The sequence below is a fragment of the Buteo buteo genome, chromosome 4, assembly GCF_964188355.1.
Source record: "Buteo buteo chromosome 4, bButBut1.hap1.1, whole genome shotgun sequence".
Lineage (NCBI taxonomy): Eukaryota > Metazoa > Chordata > Aves > Accipitriformes > Accipitridae > Buteo > Buteo buteo.
In genome coordinates, this window is record NC_134174.1 from 61,633,572 (window position 1) to 61,647,491 (window position 13,920).

The window sequence follows — 13,920 nt, forward strand, 5'->3', positions numbered from 1 at the left end:
CCAAAGGACAGAGCAGGCGGGGCATTTGAAAGGACGGTGCTTGTTTTTCACAAAATGATAAAGAAACAGAAAGATCACAGGCTGTGTGAAGGGATGGGGGAAAGAGGGTGCCAGGCATACGGGAGAGTTAGTGCTGATGCTCAGGGGATAAATCAAGTTCCCTTTGTCTCCATCCCAGCGTACCGTCTCAGCCGTTGTGCTATCCCCTCATCACCAACACACCTACATGCTGCCTGTGTTTCCTGCTTATGTTCACCCACCACCCAATTACCAGTCCATGAAGCTCCACACCTGCTGTGCCTTGATCCTCAGAACACTACACTGTAGCTTTTAACGCTCTCCAAACACCTACACAATACTTTATAATAATAATATTTAGCACACGGGAAGCTACATTAAATAATTATAGACAGTACTTCAAACACCAGATTAGCAGTTCCTCACACAGTGCTGAAGATCTGCAACAGATAGACCTACAGCTGAAAAGCACAGTCATTTTCAGTCTGTGAGTCACGTTTAAGTCCTGTCTCCTCAGAGAATCACAAGCCCTGTCTACGGGTTTTGTCCTAAGACTCGCCATAATAGGTGTTTTTTAAAATCCCAAGTTTATGTAGAATTATGTGAATTTGTGGAAGAACAGCTTGCAATATGACCCACGTCTGTTCTAAACACTCACTAATCTTACATGCAAATAGAAAGAATTGACATATTTAAGTATCTAGATTTCTCTTTTGCTCCTTGTTCCCCACAAAATGTTTGAGCTTTTAGTTCCTATCTCATAATTTTTTTAGTTTTGCTGCTGAAAGCACAAAGACATTCACATACTGGACTTGACTGAAAAGTACTTACCTTCCATCTGTATCTCAATCATATGTGTCCACTGCTTATATTTCTTCAAAAGCACAAAAACCTTAAATTCCCTCTGAATGTTGAACTAAGGTTAACTAGAGCAAGACATTTATAATAAACATGGGAAAACAAAGTATAGAACTAGCTAGGGAGTTGATAGATTTTGATGCATAATTTTAGACTTAAACAGCCTTAACCATCTTGACTTCTATCATTTTTGTCTTGTGCAAAATGTCCTCTAAAATACTATAGCAAACCCAGTATGAAAGTCTTAGGTTTTTATTTACCTCTGCTGATGACGTAGTTACAATGGGTCTAATCTAGTCTAATCTATCACTTGAAGTTATTTCATTGTCATCTTTCAGTTCCATGCATCTCTCCTAAATGCAGAAGCAGCATTTTTCTTGAAGAATACATGGTGTGAGTACACATCCAAACTTGTTCTTTTGTCCCTTTCAAATAATCCAACATGACGGTTCAAGCAGTGGTGACAGAATGTGAGACTGAAAGACCATAACCATTTTTTGACTGGCGTACTGAACACAAGTTATGACTGAGAATGAAGGATAAACAAATATGTCAGTTAAATAGAAAATGTTAGAGTGAAGCTATCAGGAAAAAAGATAGGGATGGCAATTACTTAATAAAATGTGCCTGTATAAGGAGAATGTTGTTGGCATTCATCTTCCTTTTTGTTCACAATATTTTATGAATTATTTTTATGTGGTGCTGAGGATCCTTTGCAAGATGTCAAGCACCTCAACAAATACTTGAATTTAGCATTTTATATAAAACTAACCACTATTTACTCTCTGGGTTTAGCAAACTTTGTTAGAAGCCAGGTTTATAAAAGAGTTTATAGGATGCTTGACAAAGTTAAGCACCTTCCTGCCAAAGATGCAGTGCTGATTTAATTTAGGGATTTAAAAAAAACAAGAGTATATTACACAAATCCATCCATATGTAAACATAAAATAAACACATATCAGAAATCAACATTTCTCTGTGTCAATTTGAAATAAGAAAATACCACCATAATAGGAGAACTGTAAATTCTTGTGGCAATGGTTAAGTTGTAATGAAGAACAATTTCTAAACAGCATCACTGAAACAAAAATTATTTAGAAGTCCAAACCTTCAACAGGTATTCAAAAAAAATATTGAATACAGGTAAACAAAGAGTATCTCATATTTTCTTCAAGCATTCACAACCCTTCTGATTCCCAGGTTTGCATGTGTGCAAGAGAACATGGCACAGCGACAAAACCATTAGTATATTCTTGGTTTTCATACAACCATACTGAACAAGTTAGAAAAAATGTATCAAAAATTGCTCAGTCAGTGAACACTCTTGGCAGATTGGGTTAGTGCCCTGTATTTTACAACGCCAGGAGGTTAGTATTTGTTCATGGCAATTTATACTAATCAATCACTTCCTGCTCCTTCTTCCCTTACTGTATTTATTTCTATGGCGATTTATACTAATCAATCACTCCCTGCTCTTTCTTCTTTCACTGTATTTTTAAACCCACTAACTAGGATATGCAGCTTTATAGCATCTCAATGATCATTTCCTTATCCCCGCTCTGCCATTGTCTTTTTGTGTTGAGACTAATGCTTTTAATTCTACTTTTCATAGTATTTAGGCTATATTGCCTTTTTGAAACCTTTCAGCTCAACCGCTAAGCGTATAACAAAGCCCTTCAGATTGCTTTTGGTCGCACTAGTTCATGTTTTGAAAATACTACAAAGGCATATTTTTCATGGGAGGAGAGCATGGAATGAATACACTTCTCCAAGTGTGATACGAATGCCTCCAGTTCTTTTGTAAAATTTGCATTGAGGTTTCAGTCTCACATGCAAAGTGGCACCATACTGTCCAACAAACACAGGTTTCTTTCTTAAAAAGTGTGGGCTTGTTTTGGCTCTATTCATAAGTTATTTTTTGAAAAATGCATTAAAATATAAGAGTTCTGTTCTTTGTGTTTCAGTTCTGACACAAGGAAGTAGTGAGCATCAGAATGTTGTACTCCACAAGAATAGAACTGCTTGATTCACATAACTTCAGTGACCTTTTAGTGCAGACTCACCTATAGTTTCTACAAAACAGCAGAGGGAATTGATTTAAAGGAAGCTGTTTTCCCTACAGATCTTTACTTCTTGCATCAAGTATATCAGGGGTACACTTAAAGTCATAATATAGCTTTAAACCAGTGCTGATAAACTCATGTGGGATGTGACTTCAAAGTGTCAGAGTAACAGGAGTAAGGACAGGGAAGAATTTAATTCATTTTCGAAGCACTGGGACATCTATTCAGGCTTGAGGACCATTTGCAAATCAAACTGAATCCAATGTGATCACTTGCCATTTCTTCAGTTCATTCCTTATCATGTGTACTTTGGTAGCATCTGGAGGCCTTACTCTACAGGGGACTACAAACACTGAAGGAAAATGTGACCTCTCCCATAAAACAACTTTTTACTATAACATGAATAATAATATCCCATCAAGGTCTTGCTTTAAATGCAAGATATTCCAAGTTTCAGGTTTAAAAGGTTACATTTCTTTTTAACATATTCTATTTGGTCAAATGACTGCTGCATATAGAAATATATGCCTACAACTATCTCCCTTGCATCAATGACTTACAAAGCTTAACTAATAATGAACACATAGATATGAAAAATAGAATTAAAACAGAAGGACCTAAGCTCAACACCATCTACCATTAACCCCATATACTTTGTGACTCCATAATGCCTCTAAAATTGTTAATTTATATGCAATTTGCCAATGCAAAATAAAAGGAGAAACTAGAAAAGGATGAAGGTGAGAGAGTGGTGCAGGAAAAATTAAGAAGCAAAATCCTTTTCCGAGGGATACTAATTGTCCATTTTAGTGAGCATGGAAACTTTGATACAGTTTAATATGAAGAATACAAAATCAATTTTTTATAAGTAAGTGAAATGTGAATGCTACAAGTATGGAAGATTTTGGGAATCCAGAAAAAAATGTATCTTAATACCAGATGAGACCTTAAAAGTTGGACACTTTCATTTGTGTCACATAGCAATTTTCCTTCTGTAAAGACAAAGGTAAACAGGCCAAGCTGATCTATCCCTGACCTGATCTTGCATTTAAACCACCAGAAACGTTTATAACCCCAGATTCTAATCTGTCCTAAAGATGTTTCAAGCTTACATTTCCTGTTACCTCTTTCCTGCCTTGATTTTGCTGTTGTCTCCTGCCCAAGTTCTTCAAACTTTCTAAGAGCTAGTATATTGCCTTCAGCAAGTGATGAGCCTCTAAATCCAGAATCAGTGATGCACCATGAATAGCCTAACTGAAGTGTCAAAGAATATGGCTGCAGCCATTGGCCAAAATCACATCACAACCTTGACCCCAGTTCAGGAAGGCACCTGATTCAAAATAGCTTCCATCTTTGTCCAGCTTTTTCATCATGTAATTTGTAGCACCACATTTCCTCTAATATCCAGCCCTACTCAGCCAAAAACCCTCTTAAGTTTACTGCCAATAACATAAGAAAGAAGGCAGCAGGACATGCTAGCTGACATTAAGAGCTGCTTCTGAATTTGGATTACTCAGGGGATTAATTTAATCTGACATATCCTGGCAGAGTTTGGAGAGTGCCACATTCATATCCAAACCTGTGATAACAAATTAAATCCTATGCCCTGTTTCTGAGTCAGAGAGGCAATAAAGTCAACTTTGAAATATGCATGTTTCTCATTTAAAATAGGAGTGTCTGATATTTTACAATATATCCGGGTTTTAACTACAACATGGGAATAAACAGATATTCCAATTTAAGCAGGCATCTATTTATGCAGCAGGAGACTACTCTGTATACACATCTATGAAAAACTTTCATTTATGCACTGCAACAAGTACAAGACTCTCTTACCTGCAGGTTTGCACATGCTGGTGAATCGTTGTGGGTGGGTATTTCATTGTTGGTGGTCTCTGAACCTGTGTTTTTAAGTCTGGAAGCCGTTGTAGTTGTGGCTGTAGTGGTCTGTACTGGTAAGATTGGCTGCCACACATTCACATCAGTACCATTGCCGAAGGCCTGAATTGCATTTTCTGTAAAAATAAATCACAGGAAAATTTCTATTTCTAAACAAATGGCAGAAAGCAGAACTGACTTTGTAACCATTATTATTATTATTCCATTGAAAATGTGTATTTATAGAAACTCAATTTTTATGCTGCAAAATGCGTCTTAATTTTGAACATGTCAGAAACCTGAACTGAGAGTCTGGGGTCACATAATTATCTGGTGCAGCCTCTTCTTTGTAATGTTCCCAGTAATTCTTGACAGAAGCTCTGGGACTTACTGTAATCATATTTGTTACCACCCAAAAGCCTCAAAAATTTACTTTCAAGATTTAGAATACAGTTTTAATGTTATGTCCTAATTCAGGGAGGCGATGTTACATAGCAAACTAAAAACAGAGAGCAGGCAAAATATTAATTTATTTCCACAGCTTGTTGTAGTAAAACTAATATGCCTATAACTACAAAATGGTTTAACTAAGACAATCTTTTCCTTACAGTTTTCAATCAAAATCTGCATAATTAGGTGAGGGAAGCATGCTTAAACTAAAACTTTAGAATATAAAAGTTAAAAAGCTTATCATAGTTTCATGGGATTAAAGAGTGTGTTTATGGCAAGAGTAAATTGGTTGGGGTTTTTTATAAACAAATAGAAAAACAGTTTTTAATCAAGTCTTTGGGGATTCAACATGGATTTAGGGATTTCTTATTTCAAATTCTTTGTAGAAGAAATCAAACAATTTCACTGGGGACTAATATATGGAAGTTATTAATACTACTTCTCAGTGGTATTCCTTGCCTTATAAAATAATTTACATTTAATTCTCATCTGAAAAAGATGTATTTTATTCTGATACTAGTTCTTAGAACTGCAACATACAAAGAGAAGAATTCATAAAAGGCACCACAATCAGCAGGGTTGATGGAGACAAAGCAAGAAGAGTGGAATGATATTTTTCTAGGTTTTAGTTGAATAAGGCAATATATAAAAACAATATATTCCTATGATTTCCTAAATTAACAGCAACTCTTTGTTTCCATTATTGCAAGAAGGATCACAGAAATACATGCAATCCTTCCAGTTTTCTACGTAAAAGTGGTCTTTACGATTAATCTTCTTTAATTATTTCATAGAATCATACTCGATGATCCTTATGGGTCCCTTCCAGTTTGAGTTATTCTATGACTCTATGATAGAACCATAGAATCATAGAATAGTTTGGATTGGAAGGGACCTTTAAAGGTCATCCAGTCCAATCCTCCTGCCATGAGCAGGGACATCTTCAACTCGATCAGGTTGCTCAGAGCCCCGTCCAACCTGACCTTGAATGTTCCCAGGGTTGGGACATCGACCACCTCTCTGGGCAACCTGTGCCAGTGTTTCACCACTCTTGTCATAAAAAAAAGTCTTCCTTTTATCTACCCTGAATCGACCCTCCTTTAGTTTAAAACCATTACCCCTCGTCCTGTTGCTAGAGGCCGTGTTAGAAAGTGTGTCCCCATCTTTCTTAAAATCCCCCTTAGGTATTGAAAAGCTGCAACAAGCTCTCCTCGGACCCTTCTCTTCTCCAGGCTGAACAATCCCAATTCTCTCAGCCTGTCTTCATAGGAGAGGTGTTCCATCCCTCCTTATAATTTCATAATATTTAAAACATATAAATTATGTTTTAAATATGTATTTTATATATATAATTTTCATATGTATTTCAAATAGATTTAAAAAACCATAATGACTGTGAGGAGGTGCTTCAAGTGTATAACTGCTCTCGTAAAAGTCCTTTCAATAATTTTTATTAACTAACTGACTACTTCATGCTTTTCCTCCCACTTGCCAATTCCTTTTATTGCAGTATGAAGCAGGTGTGAACAAATCCTTTGAACAGATAGGTAGATACACTGAATCCCATTCAGTTCAGTAGGATTTCTAGAGTATGTAAATGAATGTCAGGACATTCATTTTCAGAGTAGCTAAAATAAAGTCTTAAGATGGATTTCCAGAATTTAAGATTGGCCAAACCCTAACTGGATAGGCAGCAATTAGGACCACTGTAACATTACCAATAAACTTGCATCTTCCAATAAAAAGGATAAAAGTACAAGCAAGGTAATACACAGCCCCAAATTTTAGGGTGGAATATATCTTAGTTGGGGCCTATTAATTTGGATTTTTAGCTTTCTTGAGATTGGGCCAATTTCACAGTTCTGATATAAAGCCATGTTCTGCAGGACAATGCTGAGAGAAAGAAACACTTTATCTAATACATGTAAAAAGAAAACAATTGTCTTTATTAGGACTAATTATTAACAGACTGGAACTTTCACTTGTATTTTCACACCCACCTTTTGAAATCAAAACTTTCACCCTAGTTTCAAGGGTTTCCACTCTGTTGCAAAAGGCTTTTCAACTCTAGAGTGGAATTTCCAGGCAAGCGCATACAGAGGCACAAGAAAGACCAGGACTTCAGGTGTGTATGTGGGACATGGTAAACTCGGCTTCATATCCCAGCTCCACATCATGCACAGTATGAGTGTGACCCTAGGTCTCCTGCTTTCTGAGTCCCCTAACCCTCAGGGTACAGTCTCAGCTATTCCACTTGCATAAATAACCAAATAGGCTTTGAATAAACATTTAAGCCAGGTTTTCCACATCTTCTGTAAATGGCCCAAATTACTGCTTTATTTTCCAGTTTGAAGGGGAAGTATACCTTAGCAAAACAGACTAGCATGAAATTCCTAGTTTCATTCCATCGTGGAAAAAGGATTTTTGTTTTGTCTAAAAAAAGTGGGAGGGATTTTAATCTCGTCCAATAAACAAATGACATTTTCTTCAGGCACTGTAAAGCCCATTAATGACAACAATTAAAAAAAAATATTGGAACTTTTTCCAGTCTCTGTAAGAGAAAAAACTTTTTATTAAACTAGAAACATCTTTAATTTCTTTATGAAGAAGACATCTCTTACAGCTAGGATGACTATAATTTGTCTCACAGTAACCTCTAATGTCTTTGATTTGTCTTCATTACTGCTATTTTACTGATAGCAAAAGAAAGGACAAGGGATCGCTCTGTCATTATGTTCTAAAAGGAACCTGTAACATTCTGGCAATAATATATTCACAAATGAATAAAATCTGATGTATTACAGTATATATAAATGATAGCCCCATTAGGTTTGAAGAAGGTCTGATGCTATATTGTTAACTTTAATCCAATCATAGTCTGAACTGTTTTCTGGTTTTTTTTGTTAAATGATCTTGAGTAATTTACTCGTTCTTCCAAAGCTTAATAAAGAGTGTATCAAATAGCAACTCAAGTCACTCACTTTTTGTATGCAAAGCTCCTCATGTCTTAACAACATGCTGCCTGTTGGGAAGCTACCAATGGAGATTTTCAGCCCACTATACTAAAATACAGACTGAACCCTGCATTAGCATTAGCTCAAGTATACAGGGCTGGATGGGACAATCTGGATCATCGAGTTCATTCACTATTTTTGAAAAAAGCAACGATGTATGCTTCTTTTCATAAGCTGATGAAATATGACTTTTAAAACCGGTAAGGGTTTTTTACCCTGAAAACTGCTGGAAGCCTATTTCTTAACTTTAGTCTGGTGGTAAAAAATTTTCCAATTTCGAGCCTAAATATGTATGGCCAATATCTCACTTTTTGATCTTGTGCCAACATTGTCCTCTAGGTTAAGTAATCCTTTTCCTTCCCTGGGCTTGCCCCTCTAATGCAATTTCAGAAGACAATCACGTATCCTTTCAACTTCTGTTCTGCTAGGCTAGGGAAGCCAAGCTCTTTTGGTCTCCTCATTTATCTGAAATTAAAACTCTGATGCACACTCCACATCATCCAATTACGCTGCTCCAGGCACACAGGAAATTTGAAAAGAGAACCTGCCAAAATCGACTCCACTGAGCCATTCTGAAATTTATAACAGTCCCTAATTTGGAAGTGAGTTTGACTAAAAAAAAAAATAAAAAAAAAAATAATCAATAATTTAACAAAATCTTGAAAATAGGTACCATCCAGACCTGTGTTAAAAACAGGCATCTGAGATCAAGTAGCCTAAAAAACCTGAAGCTTGGCTATAAATTGCAAGCACAATCCAATTTATACTTACCTACAGCAAATCCTTCATATCATAAACTACACGTCTTTTTTTATATGAAGTTCGTAAATTATACAGAAGCCCCTCAGGTGTTGCAAATTTTTGGTACAGATGCTGCCTGACTGTTAGGGTCCTAACATGATCTGTGATGTAAACATATTTCTACACAATACAACTTTGTATTTGAATTTTTTTCCAAGAGCTTCTCATGTTTGCAATCTTGGCCATAAACCATAGTATCAGGCATATTTGCTTGTTTAATTCTTACACCTACAGCAGAACCATGCTTAGGAAGTGCAAAAAGATGGCCTTGATGTATCATAACATACTTAAACAGTAAAGAAATTCCTGAAAACATCCTAGAACACATTTAAGACATAAGATTTTGTACTCACTAAGGCATGTATTGTCCTGGAAGAAATTCAGAAATTTCATGCATTCATCTATGTCATTGCCGCTGTTGCTGCAGTCACACCATGGGGCAACGCTGAGACTGTTTGAGTCTATGTAGTTTGGTGTCATCACTGTGCCTATTAATAAAGAGTGAAGTACAGTACTGTGAGCAACCTTTGCACTGAAATATTCTTTCCATTCTAAGAAGATAGCAAACAGCACTTGGTAAGTCACGTATTCAGAACTGGAATCACAACGCAGACCCATGGCAGGGCTCTAATTTCCAGACTTAACAGCTCCTGGCTCCCTACGCCCTTTGACACCCAGCCCTATGCCATACTGCACAGTGCACCCTCGGTTCTTTGAATGCAACCACTTTAGGGACTGTAAAATGACTTATGCAGTAAAGACCCATTCCCTTCTTCCAAAAAGGTTTATATTGCATTCCCACAGAGAGCTGTAGCAGCAGAATTGACAAGGGGAAAACTGTGGCACAGGGGAGGGATGGATTGGAAGAAGGTGGGAACCTCTTAAAAGGGCTTTGCTGCCAAATCAAACATAAGTGGACCTGTGTCCTTAGAGTTGCACTCTAAAAATCCAATTTTTCTTCCTCACTTATGTTTTTTTCTCATTTTTGTTCTAGCTGCAAATAGATGGCTGAAACTAGGCATCCAGGCCTGAGCTTCCTCCTTGAGTCTGCAGCCAGCCTGAAAAAAACATTTCTGAAACACAGGAGCAAGGATAATGCTAGTCATGCTGAAAGGAGCCCTAATACATCTTGGAGGAGCGTTAACCCCATAGTGCTCATTAGTGACCTGCCAACAGAGTGGGTTATGGTGATGAACAAAGCAAAAACATAACCAGCATGCATAAAATGGTACACTAGATTCTTTGCAGGAAATAAATTACTATTAATCTTGCTGTGTCACTACTTTTTCACTACAGTGATTGTTTCCTAAGTATTGTCAACAACTTGCAAACACAGGTTCGCTCTAACTTTATTACAAATTCTTGGGTAAATATTCTTACCTTTTTATGTCAACTCAAGGCTACCAAGAATGAAATGAAACCAAAGAATGCATTTTGTGTCTTAAAGGATATACAGCAACTGTTCATCACTCATCTGGATCAGGCAACTGTTAAATGATCAGCACTTATTCAAACAAGTAGTCTCACGGAAGGCATTGCCCCAGCAGGTCAGAGATTTCAAACTTCCCTAAGGATTGAGAAGTTTGAACCTTTATTTTATTTGTCTGACCAACAGGAAAGATTAAATAAAAGGGGGCAGGTATTCTGGACTTGTACAGGTGACAGCTGTTTCAGGAAACATGTTCCTCACTTGGTAATCTACAGTTCTAGGACAGGCTATATATCATGAGGAAATGTGATCATATCTCCTCAAAACTGACATCAAAGTAGTCACTAGGAAGATGGAATAGATGAAGGATAAATATTAGAGACCCAAAGTGTACACTAGCAGAGAAAATTTGGTCTATAGGTCCAGGGTCCAAGAGTCTGCAATAACACAGAGGAAAGGGCTATCAAATATCAAGTTAAAAGAAGGAACATTACAAATAACACAAATCACAGAATGATGTCAAATAGCCTTTCAGTCACCAGGCAGAGCTGGGAACTGAACAAATCAACATGCAAACTGCTTCATACATGACATGGGAGACAAAGGACAACAGACATTAAGGGCTGGCCTGAGAAAGGCAGTAATGTATTTGAAAATGAATGCAGTCCCACTGCCAAACTCACAAAAAGCATCTTTAGTCTTGTTTTGGGGTGTTCTTAAATTAGAATGCAATCCCATGCCTTTATCTACTTCCAGCTTTTAACAGATAGTTGCAGTAATAATTGCTCAAATTCTACATGAGATTAGCACATGAGTAAATAGCACCATTCAAAATGTATTAAATGGAGGTACAGAATTTAGTAAAATAGGCAAATATCATTTGCACCATTAATGAAAACTTGACAGTAGATAAATAAGAAGAGGAATGATTTTAAATTAAAAACAAATGAAAATATCTGTCCATTATCCGTTTGATGGTTCAGTACACTATTTCAACCATGTAACATGATCTGAAAGAAGTGAGAGAAAATGAAAATCAAGAGGATTTTGCAAATGGAAAGAAAACAGTAGGCCTCAAAAAAAAAAAAAAAAAAGCTAAGTAGCAAACATTTAGTGAAGGGTTAAAAAACCAGAAAGGTATCAAGGAAATTAAAAGGTCACTAATGTAAGACTTTGTTATCACAAAGAGGTAATAAGGTAATTAAAATGGGTCAAGATAGGGGCTAAAAGTGTAACAGATACCAAGGTACGATTAGGGTTGATGAATACAGGGAAGACAGGACTAGGAATGTGTATACACAGCACACAAACTGTACATCCAGCAAAAACAGAGTGGCTGAAAGAGCAGCTAGTAGAAAATCAGTCTGTCATTTAAACCTGGGGGCAGATGTGAACCCAAGCGGATTATATGCTTGGTTTCCTGGGGTGGATTTTCTTATTTCCCTGCAATGTGTGTGCCTTCCCCTTTCCCCTCCCCGCTAGCTGGCATCTTGGAAATTCTGCTGAAGGACACTAACGGATCAGAGAAACCATGACGGTTGGCAGTAAAGTAGGACATGCTTGGTTTTCTGTGTTCTATGTATCAAATAGTTCAGTGATGGTCACAATAGTAGGCAGTCAGGTCTCTGTATTTTAGAAACAACAAAAATTGACCTGAACACAGCCAAGAGGTTGCTCAAATTAAGGTCAATTAAGAATGAGGAGATGGATGGCGAGTCGAGGATGAGGGGCATGTGACTGATGTTCCTTTGGCCCATAGCAACTCCAGCTTACTCACACAAACTCTCACGGAATTCTTGGGAATCCCAGGGAAATTAGAAGGATTTTACCAAAGACAAGGGAAAATGTGTCAGAAAATTAATACTAAAGCAGATCTTGGAAGTCAGCACTTAGAGCAATACTTAACTGATGTGGGAGTACAGACAGGTCCAGATAGTTTAACTAGGCTGTAACCGAAGTACTGATTCTCAAACATGGCTAGCTCCAGTCTTATTCCGCATTTAATAATTTTTTATATTTTTCCTTTAATTTATTTAAAAAATATTAATTTATCCCTATTACTACAATGAAGAGCTTAAAGGGATGAATTAATACTTTCAAAATGCCTGTAAAATACACATACCTTTAAAATTATATATATAACACCCTGATGCACTTAAAGCACCCTATATAGACTGTTCTCCATTTAACTCGTAAACCCCCTCATACAAAAACTGTGCCTGACTCTATTTCCACTTAAGTCATTCATTTCAGGTGGGATTCCACTAGTTTCAGTGAAGTTAACTCTGATTTACACCACTGTATGTGACAGCAGAATCATATCCACTGTACCTTCCATAAAGAATTCTCAATTTCCTGAGCAAACTCTATGGAGGTGCAATTTTTGTTGCATTTAATGAAATGGCTAAATTAAATAATATTTTATTTTAATGAGCAATATTTTATCTTAATTAAAACACCTGGAGATCCTGAAGCTCTGATGAATGAATGGATCTGTAACAGCTTCTTACCTACAGTCTATCTGTCTCTTCTTCCTGTGTTTTTTATATACTAAGCAGACACTTGAAAGATTGTACCTCTGATTTCTATCTCAGCATCTTACAAATTTGATGGTCTTCACATAATTTACTTCAGTTTTATATCAGCTTGATATTGGATGAAGGAATTTACTGCTTCAGCACATTAAATTTTGTTTTGGTAATTTTCTTGGTTTATCAGAATTACTACCAAGAACTAAAAACCCTTGTAACACTAGTCAGTTCCTATCTTTTTGCATGTGTCTAGGGGCTAGCAGGAAGGATTTTGATTTCAACTCCTTAGGGATCCATTCCACATTTCTGATGTGTGACAGTGTTTTGCAGCATGCTCAGCCACAGTAACACAAAAACACCTGACTACAGGAACTGGGTCATCCTTGGGGTTAAATTGAAAAATGGATCCAGCAAAACTGCCAGCAAAATTCACTAAGTCCAGCAAGAACTTCTTGGCAGTTCTTACCCAGAAGTATCTATTAGTAACAGTTACTCTTTGCCAGCAGCTAGACTTCTTAATCTCATTGACTAGATCAGATTTCAAGGCTATTCAATTCCTTGTTTTAGAGTCAAATGACATTCTGTCATAACTGCTCATATGTTATACCCTTTGCGTACTTCATCTCTTAAGTCATAGAAGCATATCCTTTGAAACCATCACATCTTATTTTACCAGTTGCCACATGGACTTACCTCACTTGTTAGCTGCTAGAATAATAAGCCAGTGAATATAGCTTTCAGTCATTTTTCAGTAAAGCCAACCTATTTTAGAAATATTTTATTTTGGATATTATCTCCAGAGACATTTACTTAACAGCAGGATCTGCTTCAGGGCCTCAGCTGGGACCTTCACACCCAACAGAAGGGGATATTACTGC

General features: G+C 36.9%; 1 protein-coding gene across 1 annotated transcript in view; it reads right to left on the reverse strand.

Annotated features, from left to right (window-relative positions):
• Positions 1 to 13,920, reverse strand: part of GFRA1 (GDNF family receptor alpha 1) — a 146,088-nt gene that overhangs the window by 23,437 nt on the left and 108,731 nt on the right. Inside the window, exons 6-7 of the mRNA XM_075026980.1 lie at positions 9,436 to 9,570; positions 4,776 to 4,954 (exon numbers count right to left, since the gene is read on the reverse strand). Of these exons, the coding sequence (XP_074883081.1) occupies positions 4,776 to 4,954; positions 9,436 to 9,570 (314 nt within the window). The remainder of the gene's footprint in view (positions 1 to 4,775; positions 4,955 to 9,435; positions 9,571 to 13,920) is intronic.